Below are 25,268 nucleotides of genomic sequence, written 5' to 3' on the forward strand. Positions count from 1 at the left end.
TGCGTGATGACGTCACTTCCGTCCCGGGCGAGGATTGGCTGGAGCTCCTGAGCGTGGACCGAGGCGCTGGGTTTTACCTCAGAATCGCGGCTCCGGCTGTTCGGGGCGGTCAGGTGGTCCTTCCACCGTCCTGCTATGGCTGCCATCAAGACCTTAAACGCCAAGGCTGAGGTGGCGCGGGCCCAGGCGGCCTTGGCGGTCAATATATGCGCTGCCCGAGGGCTGCAGGATGTGCTGCGGACCAACTTGGGTCCGAAGGGCACCATGAAAATGTGAGGCGGCGGTCGGAGCGGCGGTTAGAGCGGCGGTTAGGGCGCCGGGGGGGTGTCGGGTGTCCGGGCGCGCTGTCGGCCGACGTTCCGTGAAGCGATCGGCGCCATGTGGACACACTTGTGGGCCTGGCTTCCCTCCTCCTCATTCCTGACCTGCGGTCGTCTCTAGCCCCGTGCGGAAGGAGAGGAAAAGCCTCCCCGAGCAAAAGGCCCCACGAGGGAAGCTGTGACTCCCTGTCGCGCCCCTTCCCGCCCCACCAACTTTCCGTTAAGGTTCATATGCAGTTTGAAAGTTAAGTTTTTCCAATGAAACCTAAGCCGTCTGACGCCCCTGCTCCTTCAGGCTGTGCGCCTGTGGGCCCCTCGTTTTGGTGATGGTCGGCAGGTGTAGGGAGGGCACGGGCTTTGGAGCCTGACAGGTGTGGGTTCAAATCCCAGTTTCCCTTCCATCTGCGAGTCCTTTGGCAAGTTACTCGGATGCTCTGTGCCTAGGGTTCTTCATATCTGTTCATCCATTAAGCATGTATTTAGCACCATTATTTAGGACAGAGTGAAGGAAAGACGAGTGAGGGCAAAAAGATGTAAGGAGAGATACAGCCTCAGGAATGAGCAAATTAACAGAAAAAAGGTGTAAGAGGAGAGGTACAGCCTCAGGAATGAGCAAAATACATTAACAGTAAAAGAGGGTGCTTATTATGGGATGCTGAGAACACAGAGATGACCAAGATAAAGTTTTAGTTTTTAAGGGGACTGACTTGTTAGGAACGAATGTGATGTGTATTCTATATAATATTATATATATGTTTAAAAATATGTGCCAGGCATTGTATTTTTAATCATATAATATATAACACCAAGGAAAGGGACTGATTATTGATGGGATAATGGGGAAGGAAAAGATTCAAATAACGGAATATTTTTTTTTATCAGAGTCTTGAAAGGTGAGTTAGAATTCACCAGCTGGAGAAGTGAACAAAGGTCTTTTAGATAGAGCAACTTCAGGAACAAGAAAATCAGTTGGCATAAATCCAAGAGAAACAAAAACAAACGTGATGTATTAAGGGAACCATAAGATTTGCCCACAAGATTTCATTTTGTAGATGAAACATTTTAAATAGATACAACCAGATGGGAAAGGGTCAACTACGCCATTGCTGAGTAGTAAGAATTTTACCTTGAAAATGATGGAGAACATGAAAATCATTGAAGGATTAAAATATATATATATATATATATATATATATATATATATATATATATAGTGATTTCAGAGAAGAAGGGAGGGAAAGAGAAAGAAACATCAATGATGAGAGAGAATCATTGATTGGCTGCCTCCTGCACGCCCCACACTGGGGATAGAGCCCACATCCTGGACATGTGTCCTGACTGGGATTCGAACCAATGACCTACTGGTGCATAGGTCCATGCTCAACCACTGAGCCAGACCAGCTGGGCTGAGGATTTTTGATCAGTGAGCTGACTGAGTCATCCTGCTTTATAGAAAGATAAATGGAGGGTAGATTCAAATTCAGATGTATGTGGGTGCTAAATAGTCCACACTGCAGATGATGATGACTGGAAATGGAGAGGAGGGAGTAGTTGGAAGAGGCTCTTAGTTGTAGAATGACAGGATTTGATGCTCTAATAAATGTAAGGGATGAGGGAAAGAAACTACACTGAGTGAATGAATGGTAACATTTCACCAAATAAACCTGCAGGAAACTCACAAATGTGTGGCCTGTAGACTTCCAAGTACTCTTCTGGACCAAACCACTGTCATAACTCACCAACTGCACTTAATCCTGAAACTTGTAAATTGTCCATTTGGAGTGAAATCGCCATAGCAGTCCATCTGGGGAAAAGTGATTCTGTGGGCTGCAAATGGGGTGCTTACTGTGGTATCTCTTTGGATGATGGAAGTTTTCCAAGCCCAGTTCCCTATATTAGTGAGAGTGGAGTGGCAAGCGCTATGTCTTGCTTGACTCTGGTCATACGAAGTTAATAACATCACTGTTTTCTGAACAGGCTTGTTTCTGGTGCAGGTGATATCAAACTCACCAAAGATGGCAATGTGCTGCTTCATGAGATGGTGAGCTGGTGCTGCTGACTTTAATAAACCTTAATAAGCCTTAACTGAGAGCATAATACAGTTTGTATATCTTTAAACCAAGGCTTTCAGCTAAATATTGCAATCATGAAGTACACTTGTTGGATTAAACCTCAATAAAAAATGTTTTTTTTTTGGCTGTTTTCAAATCTTAGTATAGTTTTAGTAATAGCTTAGGGATGCTTCCAAATTAGTTGAATCTTTTAAAGGCATCACATTATGTTCTTTGTAATCATGGAAAAGAGAAAAGTCCTTTGCAATTTTAGTAAATATATTCATCTTTGAGATTTAAGGATTTAATCTAATTTAGGAAATGTCATTGCATTCTGAAGCAAAGACTCTTATAAAATGTTCAAATCTCATTAGTTCTCAACTTTTAACTCTCGGTCTTGACATTTATTAATAATTGATAATACAAAACTTATGAACTTGTAGAATGATGTTTATTTCATTTCTTTAAAAAATCTTTATTGTTTAAAGTATTACAGATGTCTCCCTTTCTTCCCTCATTGACCACTGCCCCCCTTCCTACTCCCTTCCCCTCTCCAGGCCTTCACCCTATTTCATTTCTTTCTTTTTTTAAAAAATATATTTTATTGATTTTTCAGAGAGGAAGGGAGAGGGATAGAGAGTTAGAAGCATCGATCAGCTGCCTCCTGCATGCCTCCTACTGGGGAAGTGCCTGCAACCAAGGTACATGCCCTTGACCGGAATTGAACCTGGGACCTTTCAGTCCGCAGGCCAACATTCTCTCTACTGAGCCAAACCAGCTAGGGCTCATTTCTTGATTTTACTATTGACCCTTAGGTTATCTTATTTTTGGTAGACTATTTCTTTATTTCTTTATTCTCTCTCTTTTTTAAATCTGTTGCTTGCTTTTTCCAGCAAATTCAACACCCAACAGCTTCCTTGATAGCGAAAGTAGCAACAGCCCAGGATGACATTACAGGAGATGGTACTACTTCGAATGTTCTAATTATTGGGGAGTTACTAAAACAAGCTGATCGTTACATTTCTGAGGTATTATAATTTCATAGAATTCACAATCATGTAGTACTATATTTTGAATGGAAACTTGGGTTTGTTTTTACACTAGTAAACTGGTTTAATTTTATTTAATTTTTAAAATTGATTTCAGAGAGAGGGATGGAAACATCAATGATGAGAATCATTGTTGGCTGCCTCCTGGACGCCCCCTAGTGGGGAATCGAGCCCACAACCCGGGCATGTGCCCTGACCAGAATCAAACCATGAACTCCTGATTCATGGGTTGATGCTCAACCAGTAAAACACAATAGCTGGGCAAATTTTAGAGGGCAAAGGTTAATGTTTATGAAGATATTTTTGGACAATTATAAATGAAAAGAATAATGACCCCCCCCCCAAAAAAAAACAATGCCTTTTATTGGAATTATATACCTCTTTTTAGAATGGAAAATTTAAGAGATTTTAAAAGGCACAAAATTAGCCATGTACCCATGACTAATGCCTAAGAAAAAAACACATCACTGATAAAGTTGAAACCAAATTGTGGTTTTAAAAAAACTGGAGAAAACTTACTATTTTTAAAATTAAATTTATTGAGGTGACATTGGTTAATATATTACATGTTTCAAGTGTACAATTTTATAATACATCACCTGTGTATTGTGTTGTGTACTCACCACCCAAAGTCTAGTCTCCTTCGGTGACCATGTATTTGGCACCCCTTTACCCTCTTCATCCTCTCCCCACCCTTTCTCCTCTGGTAACCACCATACTGTTGTCTGCGTCTATGAGTTTGTTTTGTTTTGTTTGTTGACTTCTGTTTTATATCATACATAGGAGTGAAATCATATGGCTCTTCTCCTTTTCTGTCTGACTTATTTATCACGATACTCTCAAGATCCATCCTTGTTGTTGCAAATGGCAGTATTTTATCCTTTCTTATGGCTTAGTAGTATCCCATTATATATATGTACCACATCATCTTTATCCAGTTATCTATTGAAGGACACTTAAGTCATTTTCATGTCGTGGCTACTGTGAATAATGCTGCAATGAACATAGGGATACATATATCTTTATGAATAAATGTTTTCAAATTTTTTTGGTAGATACCCAGTAGAGGGATTGCTGGGTCATATGATAGATCTATTCTCATTTCTTTTTTTGAGGAGCCTCCATATTGCTTTCCATAGTGGCCATAGCAGTTTACATTCTCACCAGCAATGAATGAGGATTCCCCTTTCTCCGCATCTTCTCCAGCATTTGTTATTTTGTGTCTTCTTGAAAATAACCATTCCAATAGTAGTTTCTCATTGTGATTTTGATTTGTATTCCCCTTATAGCTAGCGAAGTTGAGGATATTTTTATATATCTGTTGGCCATTTGTATGTCTTCTTGGAAAAAGTGTCTGTGCAGGTCCTCTGCCCATTTTTAATAGGATTGTTTTGTTGTTGAGTTGCATGAGTTTCTTATATATTTTGGGTATTAGCCCTTTATTGAAGTATTGTTTGCGAATACCGCTCCCATTTGGTTGGTTGCTTTTTTGGTTGGTTGGTTTGTTAATGGTTTCTTTTCCTGTGCAGAAGCTTTTTAGTTTGATGTAGTTCGATTTATTTATTTTTGCGTTTACTTCCTTTGCTTTTGGGTCAGGTTCATAACAGCCAGTTTGAGACCAAAGTCTGTAAATTTAGGTACTTATGTTTTCTTCTATGTTTTTAATGTTTCAGATCTTATATTTAAGTGTTTAATCCATGTTGGGTTAATTTTTGGGTATGGTGTCAAATAGCAGTCTCATTTTATTCTTTTGCATGTGGCTTTCCAGTTTTTCCAACACTATTTATTAGAGAGGCTTTACTTTTCGAGAAAAATTTTGAAGGCTACCACATTGTGAACTTACCTACTTTTCCAGTTTTCTTTCCCTTTATAAACTATCTACTCTAGTCAGACTCCTCCATTCACTAGCCTCTGAAATCATTACAGACATTTCTACCTCTGTGCCTTTATTCAATCTGTATTCTTTACTTGGTATTACTTACCTGTCTTCTCTAAGTATTTGAATTTTCCTCTCTTTCAAGGACAGTTTCAGCAAAGCATAATCTGGTCAAAGTGCTAAAATTATTACTTTTTTGTGTGTTTCATTTAGTATTGGGGATTGTCTATTAATTCAGTACCTGCAACTTATTTCATAATGCTTTTGGCTGCTAGCAGTAGAAACTGGACTAAAAGTCACTTAAACAAAGAAATGATCTCCTATAACGGAACACAGAGAGATAAGGCAGGCTTCTCGGGCCAGTTGATTAAAAAATTCAGTCAGTTATCAAGTAGGTTCTTTCTTTCTCTTAGCCCTTCTATTTATAATGCTGTTTCATCATAAGGCTTATTTTCATCCTGACTGTAAGACTGTCAGAGGAAATCAAGCCTACCTTCTTCCCTTAGTAACACTCAGCAGGACAGAGCAGAGAATACCATTCACCCAACTATGGAAGATAAGTCCTTCCTTTAAGTCAGTGGTTCTCAACCTGTGGGTCGCGACCCCTTTGGCGGTCGAACAACCCTTTCACAGGGGTCGCCTAAGACCATCCTGCATATCAGATATTTATTTACGATTCATAACAGTAGCAACATTACAGTTATGAAGTAGCACCGAAAATAATTTTATGGTTGGGTCACAACATGAGGAACTGTATTTAAAGGGCCAGAAGGTTGAGAACCACTGCTTTAAGTGATTGGGCCAACTTTGGTGTTATGTCATCCCAACCAATAACAGTTTTTAGGGAATTGACTTAATCTAACCAGGGCCCAACCCTTGAACTAGGGATAGGGTCAGCTTCCCCTGAAGCACTGGAGGACGAGGGATACCTAAACAAAATGAAGGTTGGGTTAGAAAAAATGAAGTTCGGAAAGGGGGAGATGCTGACAGACGTTAATATAATTATGAAACTGGCAGCACAGGGAGGGATGTCCTAAACTAGCCGGGGGTAGTCGGGTAGCACTCTCTGGAGAAAACAAGGCCTGGGCTAAATCTTTAGGATGAGAAAGAGTGAGCCAGGTGAAAGAGTCGGGAGTTAGGGGAGTGGCATTCCAGGCAGAAGGAAAACATGAGGAAGGCACAAGAGAAGAGAAGCAACACAATATGGGTGTCGAGCTACAAGAAGTTTAGTGCTGGTGGAGTTTAAAGTGATGTGGACAGTAGGTGGGAGCCGGATCATAGAGAGCATATGGTATACTAACCAAGAAGAATACTATTCATATTAACATACTAATGAGTGATATAGTCAGATTTGCATTTTAAATATTTGGGGGACAGTTTTAAGGGAATCAAAAGATGAGGTTTTTAGAGTAGTCTGGGTGAGGAATTGTGAAGTCCGTCCTAGACAGGAAAAATGTTTTGAAAATCATTATTAACAGCTTCTGGAGTCAGGCCTGCTAAGGCAAATTACATTATTTCTTTAAGCCTCAATTTTCTCATCTGTGAAACAGGAATAATAACAACTCCCAATTCATAGCATCCAGAGGACTAAATTAAATAATATATGTAAACCTCTTTAGAATAGTGTCTGGCTCAAATGCTCAATAGATGGCAACTTTTAGAAATTGTTATAGGACTGATGTAAAGGAATGGAGGAAGGGGATAAATTAGATCCAGTCCCAGCTTCAGTAAGTTTGTGTATTACTTTTTAAAAAAAATACTGTTTTTAAAAAGTATTTTGATATAATGTCAGCTCTAGAAAAGTTGCAAGAATATTTCAAAGAATGATACTTGTCTTTCTCAGATAAAAAAATAAATGTATATATGTGTCTTTATATATGTAATAAGGTACATTTTTTGAATGCTATAAGAATAAGTTGCAGATATGACCATCTAAATATTTCTTAAAACAAGGGAATTCTCTTATATAATCCAGTATAGTGATCAAAACCAGGAAATTAATATTAACACTGACAAATTGATACAGATTTTATTCAAATTTCATCACTTATCCCAATAATGTCCTTTATAGCAGAAGAAAATCTAGGTTCATGCATTACATTCAGCTGTCATGTCTCCTTAGTTTCCTTTAAGCTGGAACAGTTCCTGAGCCGTCATTTGTGCTTCATGATAGTATTATTTTTAGAGTACAGGCCATTTATTTTGTAGAAAGTCCCTCAATTTGGATTTGAGTGTTTCCTCAGATTAGACTCAGGTTATAAACTTTTGGCAGGAATGCCGTAGAAGTGCTGTAGTGTTCTTAATGCATCATATCATGAGGCACATGATGTCTATTTGTCCCATGACTGTGGTGTTAACTGAACATTAAATGAGGGTCGTGTCTGTCTGCCACTTTTCTCTAAGCCAGTGCTGATTCTTTTTCTCTGCATTAAAAGGACTTCTTTTGTGATATATTAAGGACTTCTTCCATTGATATATTAAGACCATATGATGTCAATGTGTCCTAATTTTCAGAAATAAAAAGGACTTTTGTAGTTTTTTTGTACTAAGAATCTTTCTGTAAGTTTGAGATTGTTTTAAATGTGAAGCACTGAAAAGCTTCTTTTATAAATTATATCCATACACTTATATTTAGTGGCATTGATGTACTATTACTTTTTGCAGACATACCTATTAATAGGAAAGGATGGTTACTTTTACTTTGGATGAGTTACTTTATAATTTATAGTTTTATGTTGTTTTAATAGGGCTTGCACCCTAGAATAATAGCTGAAGGGTTTGAAGCTGCAAAGAAAAAAGCACTTGATGTTTTGGAAGAAATTAAAATTAAAAAAGAGATGAAAAGAGATATCCTCTTAGAGGTGGCTAGAACATCCCTACAAACTAAAGTTCATGCTGAACTGGCTGAAGTGTTAATAGAGGTATGTGATTAATTTTTACATTCAGAAAGAGTATAGCCTGACACATGGTGATATTTTTCTTTTTCCTATAAGATATTCAACTAGTGCATGTGGTTTTTTGAATGTAAAATAAATTATGGAAGACAAACATTATAGACTTGCTTACTAGATGTGACTGGTCAGAACAGTATGTATAATTTTTTTCAACAGTATCACATTAAGCCTTCTTTTAAGTTAATTTGAAAGATGGGGTGGGTCCTTGGCTGCCTCTGGCTGATCCCCTGTGGAAGCCAGTGGAGTGAAGTACTGGTCTCATACCTAGAGGTCCATATTAACTACATGAGGTTATACCTGGAGAGGCTGTTTTGGCAGTGTGCTTTGTAGTTAAGGTTGCAACTTTAATGAAGCACGATTGATTTGCTAATACTTCTGGGAACTGCATAATTTGTTTTGATCACTTCTAAAGGTAGAATGTATGTAATATAAGGACAAGATTAGGTATTTTGGGAAGCCTTTTATCAAGGGGCTATAGTTTGGTAATATCATTGCTCCTTAGGTTTGCAGTTTCTGAAATTTGAATATATTAATGTATTAGGAATGATGATTTCATAACCAAATTCACAAGACATTGACATATAAGTCAGAATGCTGTCATACTAAGTTACTTTGAGGAATATAAATCCCAAATGGACTGGAATAGTTGTTATTTCTGGTAAATTCTCCTTACCAACAGGAAAACCTATTTGGGATATCAGACTACAATCAGACAATTTCTTACTGAGCAGAGTCTAAATAAAGACTCTGCTGTATTTTTTGCTGTTGGAATACATATAGCAAGTTGCTCAGAATCTTCATGCTCTCTGGTTAGGGCCCCCCATTTCCTTTTGGAGTTATACAAACACTGATACTCTCACTATCCAATATTTTTTTTGTCATATCCTATTAGGCTCCAAAACCAAATATTATGCTATATCAAGTAATCTTTCTAAGAAATTGTGTTGGTTTCTTTTTGCATTATTTACATTTTAGGATGGTTATACTGTAGCACTTTATTTCTGTGGTCATTTTATGTTACTCTCTGAGCTAAACAATGGGGTGTATTGGGCTATGTTTCTCAAATTGCATATACCTGGCGATATTTAAAAGAATAAATGAAACACATCTTTTTGAAGTGTCAATTTTACTTTATGATTTTTGGGGAAAAGTATTATTTCACATTAAAACAAACATGTATGTATAATGTCAATACATGGAAAGTGTTCATGATAAAACACAAGACTTAAAAATTTCCTATTGGTAATAGCTAGCAAATTTGAGCTCTACCCTTATGTTAGACTCCCTTCTTTATCATTAAGGTGTCCTTTGGTGGAAAAGTTTGAGCAGTGTTGGTATAGTAGAAGGAGCAGTGGCTTGGCAGTTCCAGAGACCTGAATTCTAGTCCTGGCTGGCTACTACTTGTTTTAAGATCTTTAAGATCATAACTTATTTTTTAAAAATATGTTTTTATTGATTTTAGAGAGAGAGGAAGGGAGAGGGATAGAGAGAAAGAAACATCGATGGGAGAGAAACATCAAGATCGGCTGCCTCCTGCATGCCCCATATTGGGGATTGAGGCTGCAACTGGAGCATGTGCCTTGACCAGGAACTGAACCTCTTGATTCTTGGGCTGATGCTTAACCACTGAGCCATGCCAGCTGGGCAAGAGCATGACTTCTTAAAGTCTTGTCTTAGTTTCCTTATCTGTAAAATAAAGGGTTTGGACTTGATGATCTCTGAAATCCCTGTAGGCTGTAATTATTAATGTCTATTACCAAGCGGCCCTTTTTGGCCTTGCCCCGTGTTTTGGAGCCTGAAGCTCTTTGCCTGCTTAGTCTGGTGATAGATTACCTGGGCCAGTGGTGTTCTCTAGTAGTCCAAATAACTTACTGTTCTCATTCATTTCTCTTTCAGGCCGTGGTGGATTCTGTGTTGGCTATTACAAGACCGGGTTATCCTATTGATCTCTTCATGGTAGAAATCATGGAGATGAAGCACAAATCAGAAACAGATACAAAGTAAATTACATAAACTTTGGCAATACATAAATTCTAGAATATTTGGTTATCTTCAGATACTCTTTCGTTAGTTTCATTGTTTATTCATTCGACATATATTAATTGGATACTTACCAGAGCCAGTTTCTTTCTCCAAGAAGCTTACATTTCTAGTTGGAGATAGTAAACAAATAAGTGATATTAAATGCTATGAAGAGGCTAGAGTAACTGTGTGTGTGAGAAAAAGTGTGATTTTAGAGCAACATGAAACTAAACTAGAGAATTAAGGAGGTCTCTGAATATCTGGAAGTAGAGTATTCTAGGCAGAGGGAATAATAGTTGAAAAGGCCCTGAGGCAGAAATGTGCTTGTGTGTTCCTTTGTGCCTAGAGCAGAATCAGAGGAAAAAGTTGTAGGAGATGATGAGGTAAGAGGGGCCATGCAATTGACATTGCTTGAGTATGTATATACTCAGAGTATATGGCATCTTATTGATTTGGGACTTAACTAATTTTAAATGTTCTATCATGGAAAATTCTGAACATATGTAAAAGTAGAATAGAATAGTGACATATCTGTTACTCATCTTTATCTATTTTCAGATGATGGCTAAAAAAACCCTTATAGACTCATTTTCTCTTTCCCCTGCCCTAAACTTGGATTATTCTGAAGCCAGTCCAGATATCATAATTCATCAGTAAATACTTTATTTTTAAAATATGTATATATATCTTTACTTATTTATAGAAGTTCTGTTTGGTTGTTTTTTAAATTTGCCATGTCACTATTTATGGTTTCCTATTCCTTGCATATCTTCCCAAACTTACGTTTTATTTCTTTAAACATACAGGGGTGGACAAAAGTAGGTTTATAGTTGTAAAACAAGTAAATAATACAATATTAATAAATAATAATGCAAGAATAAACTGTTTTTGCATACTCACAACTTTAAACCTACTTTTGCCCCACACTGTATAGTCCATGTCTGATAATTACATTATTTAAAGTCTGGCTTGTCTATTTATGGTGTTTATTGTATTTTGCTGTTTCTCACACATCATACTTTATTTCTATATGTGCTACTCATTATGTTTGAAAAAAGTATTTGTAGAAATAATTTGAGACCTAGGATGAAGATGCTTTTCTGCAGAGAATTTGAATTTGCTGCTGTAAGGAGCCCAGATACTAAATTACATCCACATCTGAGGCTTTTTGGGAATATCCAGTTGTGAATTCTAACTCCAAGTTCATGTGAGGGCTGCTTGCTTTTAGTTCATCCTTCTGGTTTATACCCTGAATATATAGCCTATTGAGGTTCCCACTTAATGTGAAGAGGGCCTTCTATTAGACCCTGTACCTTGGATGAACTTTGAACTTTTAATTCTGCCCCCTCTCATTGTGAGGTCATTGAAACCAAAGTTTAGATTTGCCTGAATTGTCAAATGACTTTGCAGTAGGAGATCCCACAATTCTCTACTTACCTCTTAGAGTTCTGGTTTTCCTTTCAGTTTTGAAAAGAAAATTATTTTGTGACTCTTTATTATCTTATAGCTTTCTAGCATTTAAAGGTTTTCTTGTTTTTAACCCAACATTGTTTTTGGTATTGGTGTTGGTCCAAATTAGTTTACTATTGTTGAGGGCAACAAGTTTTTGATTTATATTTCAGAGGGAGCTCTGTGGCTGTTATGTGGAGAATACACTAGGGTGGGGTGGGAGGTGTAAGGGCAAAAGTAGGAGACCTGTTAGGAATCTGTTGTGATAATAGGTGAGAAATGAAAATGGTTTAGATCAGGGTATACTTAGAAGGAGCAAGAGGATTTCTTGGTGATTTGACATAGAACGTGGCAGGAACAGAGGAGTCAGGATGTCTCTTGGGTTTTTGCATGAGCAGCTGGAAAAATGGAGGTGTCATGGAGAAGACTGGGAAGAGCAGGTTTGGGGAAATAAATCAGGAGTTCAGTTTGGGGAATGTTGTATTTTTAGATGCCTATTAGTGGTTGAGTAGAAAGTTGGAGAAATGTTCTGGAGTGCACATAGTGGTCTGGACTGGAAATACATGTTTGGAAGTCATCAGTGTATGGATGACCTAAAGCTATAAGAGTTGATGAGATCATCTGGGAAGTAAATATGGATGAAGAAAAGCAGAAATTTAAGGATTGGGAACTTTGGGTACACTCCAGTGTTTGGAATTGAGAAGATAAGGAGCATTCAGCAAAGGAAACTGAGAAGGGGTGGTCAGTGTGATAGGAGGAAAACCAAGAGAGGGTAGTGTCCCAGAAACTACTAGTAAGAGAAGAAAGTATTTCAAGAAGGAGAGAATAATAAGCTATGTCATGCTGCTGAAATTTTGAGCAAATTGTTGTGAACTGAGAATTGACTATTAGATTTGGGAAAAATTTAGTTTTTTGGTAACTTTAATGAAAGTTCATTCAGTAAAGGGGTGGACATGAAAGTCAGATTGAAGTGGGCTCAAGAGAATGGTTTGGGAAGAAGTGAGGATGCAAATGTAGACAACTCAGAGGAGTTTATCCATAAAAGGGTGGAGAGAAATAGGGTAGTAGCTAGAAGAGAACGTGGGAATGGGGCTTCAACCCAAAGATTCCTTTAAAAGGATATATTTTTATTGATTTCAGAGAGGAAGGGAGAGGGAGAGAGAGAAACATCAGTGATGAGAGAGAATCATTGATCGGCTGCCTCCTGCACACTCCCTACTGGGGACCGAGCCCGGAAACCTGCAATGTGGGCATGTGCCCTGACCGGGAATTGAACTGTGACCTCCTGGTTCACAGGTCGATGCTCAACCACTGAGCCGCACCAGCAGGGCCCAAAGAATCCTTTGTTTTAAAGATGGGAATTATGGCAAATTTGTATCCTGATGAGAATGCTCCTTTAGGCAGAAAGACTTAGTGTAGGGGAATAGGGGACAATGCAGGAGCAGAGAGGGGAAAGGAATACAGTACACACGTGGAGGAGTTAACCTTAGAGAAGAGCATGGACAGTTCATTCGTAATCATAGGAGGTTCGGGTTCAAGTGCTGGTGGATTGGTAAGAGGTAGTGATGGGACAGTGTTTCTTTTTTCTTGAAGAAGCAAGGACGTTTGCTGAGAGTGAGGTGGGGGGAACAGTAAAGGATGTTTGAAGAGTGAAGAATATTGAACATGTAGTTTGTTTCTTCCTAATTAAAATATCTTCACGTTAAGTTAGGACTTAGGCAGGGGTGGGCAAACTTTTTGACTCGAGGGCCACAATGGGTTCTTAAACTGGACCGGAGGGCCGAAACAAAAGCATGGATGGAGTGTTTGTGTGAACTAACATAAATTCAAAGTAAACATCATTACATAAAAGGGTACGGTCTTTTTTTTTTTCTTAGTTTTATTCATTTCAAACGGGCCGGATCCGGGCCGTAGTTTGCCCACGGCTGACTTAGAGTAATCTAGTTAGACTAAAACTGAAAACTTCCTTATATTTAACTATTCAAAAAATTATATCTTTAATGTATAACAAATATTGGTTATAAAAGATTCAGTAGATGCCCTAACCGGTTTGGCTCAGTGGATAGAGTGTTGGCCTGCGGACTGAAGGGTCCCAGGTTCGATTCCGGTCAAGGGCATGTACCTGGGTTGCGGGCACACCCCTAGCAGGGAGTGTGCAGGAGGCAGCTGATTGATGTTTCTCTCTCATCAATGTTTCTAACTCTATCCTTCTCCCTTCCTCTCTGTAAAAAATCAATAAAATATATTAAAAAAAAAAAGATTCAGTAGAAATGCCATTCCCTAATTGGGCATAAATGAATTTTAAAGAGTTACAAAGATATTTACTCTTGAAGGAACATTTAGAAAACAGGAAAAAAGACCCCTCAACATGATCTGTATTCCTAACCACTCAAGCATAAGCCTACTCTTTAATTTTCTTTCATTTTTTTTCTTTTCAATGCCAAAGTGCTTATTTTTTTAAAGAACAGTTACAATCATGTTTTATATGCAATTTGTCATTTTGTGTTTATCAGCCATCCCTGTAAATATTTTTCCATGTTATTGCATAGTTTTTATGACTGAAATATCTGGGCCATTATTTGCTGAATAGTACTCTATTGTTGGACATTTAGATTAACAATTTTCAGTTCCATATAATTATTTTGAACAAATAAATGTTCCTTAGAAGCTCATTGTGTGCCTACCTTTCATTACTTGATCAGCTGTGTCATATGTTTGAGCCACATAATTTAGAGGATAATTCTGGGTTGATTTCATTATGACTTAACAGTCACAGTGTGTAAAGTAGATTATCTTTTCCAATTTTACTAATTGTGTGTTAGGATTAAAGTTGGCGTAAGGAAACGGTATATGCCCTAGCAGTTCTGTTACACCTTTAAGAGTATAATTCTAGCCCTAGCTGGTTTTGCTCAGTGGCTAGAGCGTTGGCCTGTGGACTGAAGGGTCCCAGGTTTGATTTCAGCCAAGGGCATGTACCTGGGTTGTGGGCTTGGTCCCGGTTGGGGGCTTGCAGGAGGCAGCCAATCAATGATTCTATCTCATCATTGATGTTTCTATCTCGCTCTCCCTCTCCCTTCCTCTCAGAAATAAATAAAAATATCTTTAAAAAAGTATAATTCTAATTTTATATCAAATTTTAGAGTGTATATTCAAAGAAGGTAAGAAACATTACATATTTTTAATAGGTTAATCAGAGGATTAGTTTTGGATCATGGTGCCCGTCACCCAGAAATGAAGAAGCGAGTAGAAGATGCATATATCCTTATTTGCAATGTATCACTAGAATATGAAAAAACGTATGTATGTCATTTACTCTTTATAACATTTGAAACTGTTTTTTCTAAAAGTGTTTTTTAATCTCTTTCTTTCCTCCCACTGTTCAGTGTCAACTCCTACCTTTTCCTCTTCTCCCAATTGCCTTTACTAGCTTGTTTTTATTAATTTTTTAGAGAGGTGAGCTCTGGTTTCTTTTATAAGACTGCTCAAGAAAAAGAGAAATTGGTAAAAGCTGAAAGAAAATTTATTGATGATAGAGTACAAAAAATAATAGACCTGAAAGAAAAAGTCTGTGCTCATTCCAACAAAGGATTTGTTGTTATTAATCAAAAGGTGAGAAAAAATGTTTAGATTTTAACTATTTGTAAATGTTCTTTTTTTTTTTTTTTTTTTTTAAAATATATTTTATTGATTTTTTACAGAGAGGAAGGGAGAGAGATAGAGAGTTAGAAACATCGATGAGAGAGAAACATCGATCAGCTGCATCCTGCACACCCCCTACTGGGGATGTGCCCGCAACCCAGGCACATGCCCCTGACCGGAATCGAACCTGGGACCTTTCAGTCCGCAGGCCGACGCTCTATCCACTGAGCCAAACCGGTTTCGGCTGTAAATGTTCTTTAGTGTTTCTCAAAGTGTGGTCTGTGGACCTGAAGGAATCCCTAAGACCATTTCAGGGAGTTGGTGAGGACAAAACTATTTTCATAATATTAGTAATAATGCTTTTTATATTGTGTTGACATTTGCAATGATGATGCAAAACTGCTGATGCCTTAGCACTAATCAAAGCAGTAGCACCAAACTATACTGGTAGTCATCATACCCTTTATTGCCATACTACCACACACTGGCAGTTTAAAAAAAAGGGAGTTCATTTAAGAATGCCTTTATGAAGTAGTAAAGCTTATTAATTTTATTAAATGTTGATCCTTAAATAATTCTGTGTGACAAAATATGAAGTATGCACAAAACACTTTTGTGGCATATCAAAATATGGTTGTGTCGAAGGAAAGCTCTTGTGTAATTGAGAATCATGCAGTGCCATTTTTACTTGAAAGGATGACTGACAGACTATATTTAGAGATGAGTGCTTGGTAGTTTCTTCTAAAAAATGAATGCAGCAATCCTGCCACTTGAAGGAAAACAACTGACGGTATTTGTTTCCAGTGATAACATTTGAGTCTTCAAACAAAAATTAGAATTTTGGAAAACCTGTATATGCCACTGTGAACTTGACAGCTTTCCTATATTTAAAAGGCTTTTCTGATAACATTTGTGATGATATTAGCAAAGGTGATATATTTGATATTGTATTACCATGAATATGTCAGCATTTGGAAGCTCTGCCTAACTTGTGAGCCAATATTTTCTAAATGCCTAATAATCAATTCAAAGTGCAAGATAGACAAATGGATTTTAATGTTGGAGAGTATGCAGAGTTCATTGATACGGTTCCATATTCCACATTGAAACTGACCACTTACTGAGTTTTGGTATAATATCAAAGAAGAATGTCCATGTTTATCTGAAAAGGCTATTAAAATATTCCTCTCTTTTCTAATATATGTCTCTGTGAGGCCAGGTTTTCTTCTTATACTTTAGACAAAACAACATATTGCACCAAATTGAATGCAGAAGCAGATAGGAGAATCCAGCTGTCTTCTATTAAGACAGACATTAAAGCCCTGGCCAGTGTGGCTCAGTTGGTTGAGCATCGTCCCCTGCAAGGAAGTTTGCTGGTTAGATTCTTGGTCAGGACACATGCCTAGGCTACAGGCTCAATCCCCAGTAGGGGTGTGTACAGGAGGCAACTGATTGATGTCTCTCTCATATCCATGCTTCTCTCCCCTCCCCCCTCCCCTCCCCCTCCCCTCCCCCTCTCCTCCTCCTCTCCTCCCCCTCTCCTCCCCCTCCCCCTCCCCTTCTCCAAGAAAAAATCAATAGAAAAAACAAAAAACATATAACAGACATTAAAAAGATTTATAAAAATCTAAAACAGTGTCTCACCCTCACTGTATTTTTTGTTTGTTTAGGAAACTAGAGTAAATTTTTATTAAAAAATGTTATTTATGTTAACATAAATGGTTTCTTATTATATTAAATGGATTAATAAACATTTAAAAAATTCCTCAATTTTAATGATATAAATATTACAGGTACAGATTACATAAAAGTGCTTTGGGCTCTTAATAATTAAAAAATATGTATTTTTATTGATTTCAGAGAGGAAGGGAGAGAGATATAGAAATATCAGTGATGAGAGAGAATCAATGATCGAAACCCGAAACCCAGGCATGTGCCCTGACTGGGAATTGAACCGTTATCTCCTGGTTTATAGGTTGACAGTCAACCACTGAGCCATACCATTGGGGCTTAATAACATTTTTTCTTTTACTCTTTCATAAACTTTATTTATTTTGTAAATCTTTATTGTTGAAAATATTTCATATGTCCCTTTTCCCCCCCATTGACCTCTTCTAGCCTGCCCCTACACCCACCCCAGGACTTCACCACCCTATTGTCTGTGTCCATGTATTATGCATATATGCAAACAAGTTCATTGGTTGATCTCTTCTCACCCACCCACCCTCCCCTGCCTTCCCTCTGAGGTTCAACAGTCTGTTCCATGCTTCCTTCTATGTCTCTGGATCTATTACTGTTCATCAGATTATTTTGTTAGGGGCTTAAGAATTTTTAAGAGTGTGAAGCAGTGATGAGATTAGAAAGTTTTAGGACCACTAACTTAAAACATGCTTGTAACTTTTGTGCTAATTTGATTATAGGGAATTGATCCATTGTCCTTAGATGCGCTTGCAAAACATGATATAGTAGCTCTTCGTAGAGCAAAAAGAAGAAATATGGAAAGGTAAGCTTGCAGATAATTATGTGCCCTAAGTTTATTAACAGATTAATTTGAAATTATCCCATATCTTCCTTTTAGCTTATATGCAAACATTGTTGAGCAAAATAGTAGTGTACAAATTTCAAATTTTGTTTTTGATTTCAATAAATAATTTAATTGTCAAAAATCAAGATTAACCTACCTCAAAACTTTGTTGAAATATAAGAAAGGTTTTCATCTTTATAAAAAAATTTTTTTAATGATTTCAGAGAGGAAGGGAGAGGGAGAGAAATAGAAACATCGATGAAGATGAGAGAATCATTGATCAGCTGCCCTGAGCAGGAATCAGAACGTGACTTCCTGGCTCATAGGTCAACACTCAACCCAGACTGGCTGGGCAGTTTTCATCTTCTTAAAACAGATTTATTTTATTTTATTTTATTTATTTATTTATTTATTTATTTATTTCGTTAAAACAGATTTAGAAGCAATATAATACAGTGACAGTGAAGTCTTCCATGTTAGGTATATTTTCACCTTTAAGAAATTAGTCTTTATGTTTTCCATAACCAAAGCTATGTTGACATACATGTAATTTCAGACTCACTCTTGCTTGTGGTGGAATAGCTTTGAATTCTCTTGAAGACCTCAGTGTAGATTGCTTGGGACATGCTGGTCTTGTACACGAATATGCATTAGTGAGTATCTTTGGGGGCAGTGGTTAGAAAGTAAACAGTAAACTACCTCCTTTTTTAAATATTGAAACTTTTAATTCAGGTTTTACATTTTGAAGTCTGAATAATACACAGGATAGATTTTATAATTTATTTACCTAAATATTAAGAGTTTAAATATAACTTATCTGCTTTTAACATATATTTAGTTATGTTTGACAAGAAAAAGTCACAAGAAGATTGACATAATGACATTACATATTAAAGTTATATCTTCTTGTATTATTCTTTAGGGTGAAGAAAAGTTCACTTTTGTTGAGGACTGTGTTAACCCTCGCTCTGTCACCTTGTTGGTTAAGGGACCAAATAAGCATACTCTCACACAAATCAAGGATGCTGTAAGGGATGGACTTCGTGCCATCAGAAATGCCATTGAAGATGGTAAGTTGTTTTTTGTGTGATGGATATGAAACTCTCATATTTTTAAAGTGGTAATAAATCTATCTGGTATGTATACTATCTTAAAATATATTAATGATAACTATTATTTCATTTTACTTTGGGCAATTTATAGTTTTTGTTGTGACGGTTTTTCCCTTTGGAATATTGTTAATAGTATGTTGCCATTTTAATTATCTTCTATTTATGAAATGAAAAAGCACTTAATTTAATGCTGTATTATCATTTTTTAATTTTTAAAACCATAAGAAGCTTTTACTGCTTAGAACGCATTTCATTACCTCAGGTGCAGTGTAAAGTTTATCATTGTCTAACCACTATGCTAGACACCTGACACTAATACAAAATAACATTGAATCTAAACTGTAAGTGAAAAAAATAAAAAATAAAATAAAAAAGAAAGATTAGGGAAGAATATTAGCTATTATTATTTAACTAGAGGCCTGGTGCACGGATTCATGCATTGGTGGTGTCCCTCAGCCTGGCCTGCACCCTCTTACAATCTGGGACCTCTCGGGGGATGTAGTAGTGCGCAAAGCGACAGGCGGCCAGGGAGGAGCCTGATCCTGGGCCGGGCACTGCGCTGTTCCTGCTCATCCCAGCCCCGCTGTGCTTGCCACCACTGCTGCCACCATTCAGGAGTGCTGCTGTGGAGGCAGGAGAGGCTTGTGCTGCCACAGCCATGCTTGCCAGCTGTGAACCCGGCGTCTGGTGCCTGTAGGTCAGCTGAGTGGTGCTCCTGCTGTGGGAGCACACTGATCACCAGGGGGTAGCTCCTGTGTTGAGCGTCTGCCCCCTGGTGGTCAGTGCACATCATAGTGATCGGTTGGTCATTTGGTTGTTCAGTCGCTTAGGCTTTTATATATATATATATATATATATATATATATATATATATAATAATTTATAACCAGCTACCTTTTGAAAGGAGTTAGGATAAATAATTCAATAAAAACACATGTTTAAAATAGAATAATAAGCACATGAAAAGATGCTCAACATCATTAGTCATTAAGGAAATAAAAATAAAAACTACAAAGAGATACCATTTCATGTTAGGATGGCTATGGTCAAAGAGCTGGACAATAATAAATGTTGGAACCCTCATATACAGTTGCTCATGGGGAACAGTTAGGCAGCTCCTCAAAAAGTTAAACAGAGTTACTGTGTGAACCAGCAAAAAGAGAGTTGAAAACATATGTCCACCCAAAAAACTTGTAACTGAATGTTCACAGCAGCATTTTCATAATAACCATATAGTGGAATCAATTCAAATATCCATTAGTTAATGAATGTATAAACAAAAATGGTATACCCATACAATGGCGTGTTATTTAACCACAAAAAAGAATAAATAGTGATATATGGTACAACATGACGACCTTGAAAACATTATGCTAAGTAAAAGAGTCTAGACATAAAAGGCTATGTATTATGTGATTCCACTTATATGAAATATCCAGGAAAAGCAAAGACATACAGACAAAGAGTAAATTAGTGGTGGCCAGGGGCTGGGCAAAGGGGAACTAGAGACTGATTGTGAATGGATACAGGGTTGTTGTTTTTTGTTTTTTTTAAAAAATGTTCTGGCCAAAACCGGTTTGGCTCAGTGGATAGAGCGTCGGCCTGTGGACTGAAGGGTCCCAGGTTCGATTCCGGTCAAGGGCATGTACCTGGATTGCGGGCACATCCCCAGTAGATGTGCTGGAGGCAGCTGATCGATGTTTCTCTCTCATCGATGTTTCTAACTCTCTATCTCTCTCCCTTCCTCTCTGTAAAAAATCAATAAAATATATTTTTAAAAAAATGTTCTGGAATAAGATAGGGGTGATGGTTGCACATTCATGTGAATATACTAAAAACTACTGAAAAGTATAACTTTAAAAAGCTGAATTTTATGGTATGTGAATTATATCTCAAAAATAGAGTAAGAAATTTTATAAAAATGGGCCAGATTTATCTGATAAACAAAAAGATAGATATGAAATAATGGTAAAAAGACATCTGAGTAATCACTGAGCTGTGCAGCTTACTTTACTTCTGTGTATGTTTATATATGTTTTAGATGTAGACAAGGTAATAAAGCACACTTGAATAGCGAGTTGCCTTTTTCTGTGTTTTCTTCTTCTGTATGGCATGTCTTGTCAGGCATTTTTTCCGCCTCCGATAGGTTGTGTGGTTCCAGGAGCTGGTGCAGTTGAAGTGGCGGTAGCTGAAGCGCTCCTGCAGTACAAGCACAGTGTGAAAGGAAGGGCTCGCCTTGGAGTCCAAGCTTTCGCTGACGCCTTACTCATTATTCCTAAGGTACAACTACCCTAGTGGCCAAAGAACAACCGGAGACATAAGGTGTTTCATTATAATTTGCATATATTGTCTAACAGCAGACATAGTTCTTTGCATTTACTCACACAGTTTTGTCTAAGATATTTTTATAGCTAAAGCAGGGAAACTTTTGGAATAACAGCTCAGAATCCTTCTAGGAGTTTAATGAAATAGCCAATTTACCCCCTGGCTTTACTGATGTTCTCTGAGTTCCAAAAGTTGAAGTAATTCCAAAAATTTCCTTCAAATATGCTGCTTGATTAACTAATCATAATGAAAAAGTTTACAGTTTAAGATTTAATTAGATTTTAGAGTAGACCTTTATTTTGTTGATGGTATCCAAAGTATTATCACTTTAAATTGTGCAAAGTGAGAACTTCAGGGTGTTTAGCACTCCCAAATATGACCTTGCATTCCATTTTCATTATAATTCCTTAGAAAAGGAGAGACACCAAATATTTTTTCATGTATCAGTAGGACAGAGAACTAAAATTCCTTTTCTTTTGTCTTAACCTGGTTATAAACTGCTTAGAAGCGCAGAAAAACTTTCAAATATGCTGTTACCATGAATTACGACATTACTAACAATGCTAGCAAAGTCTCTTTGATAATTGCTTTAAAATTATTCATAATTTGTGGAATCTTTGTGAATCAGAAATCTAAGATTTTTCTTTCCCCAAAGCAGCAAAGTCAATAAATAATGATCCTTTAGTTGATGCAAATTGGTAAACCTAGTGTACATTGGTCATACCTTTTTACTCATCAACTGTTGGTTTGGGACCACTTGCAGTAAACCTGGGTTGGACTGCAGGTATCTCCATCCCTGTTGCCACAGGTCATGACTCTCCTCTTGTTGATGAGGAGCACAAAGATGCTGCAAATATGTAGGCTTCCTTTTGTAAGTTCCCAGGAAAAACTGGAAGACATGTGGCTAGAGGAACTAGAGGAAACAAGAATACCATTCTACTTCCTTTCATGTCTTTTGTTTTTAAAATCTTTTGCAAAGAGGGAAATTAATTTATTGGGGTGGGGATGGGGGAACTCTAATACCCTACTCAGAATTTAGTGTGCTGTACATAGGGAAAATGTTTAAGTAAATATAAAAAATGCTAGATATATGAAATAATCATTTGATTTAGATTAAGAATGAAATTCCTTAAAAGGAGATGATTATTATATTGTGAATATATTTTCCCAAGACTAGAGAGCAGTGCCTTTTTAAAAAATATATGATACCACATATATATGTGAAGGTATTTCACACATACATTTATTGTTATCTTTATTTCTCAAGGTTCTTGCTCAGAATTCTGGTTATGACCCTCAGGAAACACTAGTAAAAGTTCAGGCTGAGCATTTAGAGTCAGAACAACCTGTTGGTATTGATTTGAATACAGGTAAGAAAATGAAGAAAAATTATCTGCTTAATAAAGAAAGAGGTTATACTATAGTGACCCAGAACTTATAGTAAGGGGGTGGAGGTTTGGATGATTTTAATATTTAAATTTTGGGTGCCTTTTAGTTTACTTTTGAACTTTTTAAATTATTCATTCATTTAAGAAATAGTCATTGAGTGCTTGTTATTTGACTCTTGGGATTCATACAGAGCAAAACAGACAAAAGTCCTTGTTTTTGTGAGCTTATGTTGTAGTGGGCAAGGATAGACAGTAAAAAATAAACTTCATACATAAGTTATTTTTAGCATTTTTTAAGAGTAATAAATTCTATGAAAAAAATAAAATAACAGTATAGGATGATTGTGAATATTAGCACAGGAGGGTTGGGAGGGGGTTTCAATTTAAAGAGGATGGTCATCAACAAGAATATGTCTGTTGAGAAAAAAAAAGTGATGAATATAGCCGTGTGGGGCTCTGAGGAAGGAGTATCATAGGCAGAGGGACTGGCCAGTGGAAAAAATCATTGTCTGATATTTTAGAGGAGGAGGAAGGAGATTGGGGAGGTAGTAGAAAGTCGTATAGGGGCATATAGGCCAGTCTAAGGACCCGGATTTTTACTGTAGTGGAATAGGGAGCAATTTAGAGCAGAGGTGTGACATGGCCTAATTATGTTTAAAAGGATCATTGGCTACTCTGTGCAGAGGAGTTAACTGAACAACTAGAAGGTCGGGATTGCCATTGGAGAAGACTGTGGGCAGAGCAGGTTGTAGTGGGGTGGTGGTGACCAGTATTAAGTTTTTCAGAGTTAAGTGTGAAGTATCTGTAGACTTCCAAGTAAAATAGACAGTTGGATGTATGAGTCTGGAGCTCAAGAAAAAGGTCTGGGTTGGAGATGAAAGCTTGAGAGTCATCGGAGTGTATATGGTTTAAGTAGAGACTGGATGAGATCATCTAAGTTAGTGTAGAGAGAAGAGAATAATCCAGGTCTGAGCTTTTAGGTACTCCAACAGTAAGAGCTCAGGGAAGGAGAGGAAGAAGCAGCAAAGCAGACAGAAAAGGAGCCACTAGTGCAAAAGAAAAAACAGGCAAGTTTGCCGTCCTAGAAGATGAGTGGAGGAAGAATAGTCAGGAGGGTATGATCAGGTGTGTTAAGTACTGCTGATAGATGAGGCCTGAGAATTGAGCAGTGGATTTGACAACATGGAGGTCATTGGTTACTGTGACAATAGCAGTTTTGGTTGTATATTAAATATTGTTAGAATATACAACAAATGTTAATATATTAACACTAGAGGCCCGATGCATGGAATTCGTGCAAGAGGATTGGCCCCTGCCGCCGTGGTGGCCGCCCCTGCCGCCGTGGTGGCCGCCTCTGCCTCAGCCCCCGGAAGGTCATCGGGAAGGACATCTGGTCTAATTAGCATATTATGCTTTTATTATTATAGATTATAGTATTAAAATAGTTTGTTTTTACTTTCCAGGTGAGCCAATGGTAGCTGCAGATGCAGGAGTTTGGGATAATTATTGTGTGAAAAAACAACTCCTTCACTCTTGGTAAGTTTGTATTAATAAAATAAAGACTTTTGGGGACATAATTGATAATATTAAATTTTTTCTATTATTTTTGCCATCCTGCATTGGAAAAATGGCTAAGTGTATGAAAAGGCATGGTATTCAGTTATTAAGACTGGCTTCTGCCATTTTATAGTCTCTCTAACATTCTAGTTCTAGCAATGTAAGTTATAGGAAATGTTAATCTTTCTGTTTATTTGAGGGGAAAAGGAAAGAAATGACTTTACTGAAATAGTACCCATGCACAGTGGGAAAATCAAATAATGTGCTAAAAATGAGGTCAGTTTTGCTGGAAAATATAATCAGGCTTCCACTTTATTAGCAAAAGAATTGAATTTATAATACAAGGGTAATGTTTGTATTTATAATAGCTGTGTCTCAGAAAATCTCACACCAACATCATTGAAAAACAAAGTACCTTTAGTAATTGCAGATTGCTATGGAGAAAAGATAAGAGTGAGTTGGTAGGTTTTACTCACCCTGTCATCTTTTTCTTCAGCACAGTGATTGCTGCGAACATTCTCCTGGTTGATGAAATTATGCGAGCTGGTATGTCTTCTCTCAAAGGGTGATTGAGTTCAAAATCAACTCTTCTAGAAGCTGAGATTTAGCACATTTTACATCCAACTACCTTTATATAGCCTGAACCATTCTTAATTTTTACACAATAAATGCAGCTTATATTTGTTGGTTTTAACAGTCTCAAAAATTATTTCATCCAGGTATGAAGAACACAAGAAAGATTTTTACAATAAGGGGTAATAATGAAAATATTTTTCCCTAAGAGTTCTAATCTTATGTAATAGGTGTCCTGTAGCATCCAGTGTCACAGCCTCTCCATTCCCCTGAGCTGGGCACTCCAGTTGTGCACTCCTGTGTGGGCTGTGTGCACCCTCCTGTTGTAGTTGAGCTATGATTGCTGTTGGCACCTCAATGGGAGGGATTTACCCTCAGGTTGATTGGCTGTGAGGACTGGCTGTGACCACTGTGGAGAATCAGCTATTC

At 37.4% G+C, this 25,268-nt stretch overlaps 1 protein-coding gene across 1 annotated transcript; it reads left to right on the forward strand.

Moving 5' to 3' along the window:
* Window positions 1-135: 135 nt before the first annotated feature.
* Window positions 136-24,958, forward strand: CCT6B (chaperonin containing TCP1 subunit 6B; the record flags this gene model as incomplete). The annotated part of the gene is made up of 14 exons (XM_081110869.1): window positions 136-272; window positions 2,298-2,361; window positions 3,265-3,399; window positions 8,044-8,217; window positions 10,147-10,250; window positions 14,907-15,017; window positions 15,171-15,330; window positions 17,781-17,863; window positions 18,441-18,537; window positions 18,807-18,954; window positions 21,143-21,276; window positions 22,589-22,691; window positions 24,173-24,245; window positions 24,763-24,958. The coding sequence occupies 14 exons, from the start codon at window positions 136-138 to the stop codon at window positions 24,833-24,835; spliced, it is 1,596 nt and encodes a 531-aa protein (XP_080966995.1). The 3' UTR covers window positions 24,836-24,958.
* Between the last annotated feature and the right edge of the window lie 310 nt (window positions 24,959-25,268).

Source organism: Myotis nattereri (genome assembly GCF_964212035.1).
Source record: "Myotis nattereri genome assembly, chromosome: 16".
NCBI lineage: Eukaryota > Metazoa > Chordata > Mammalia > Chiroptera > Vespertilionidae > Myotis > Myotis nattereri.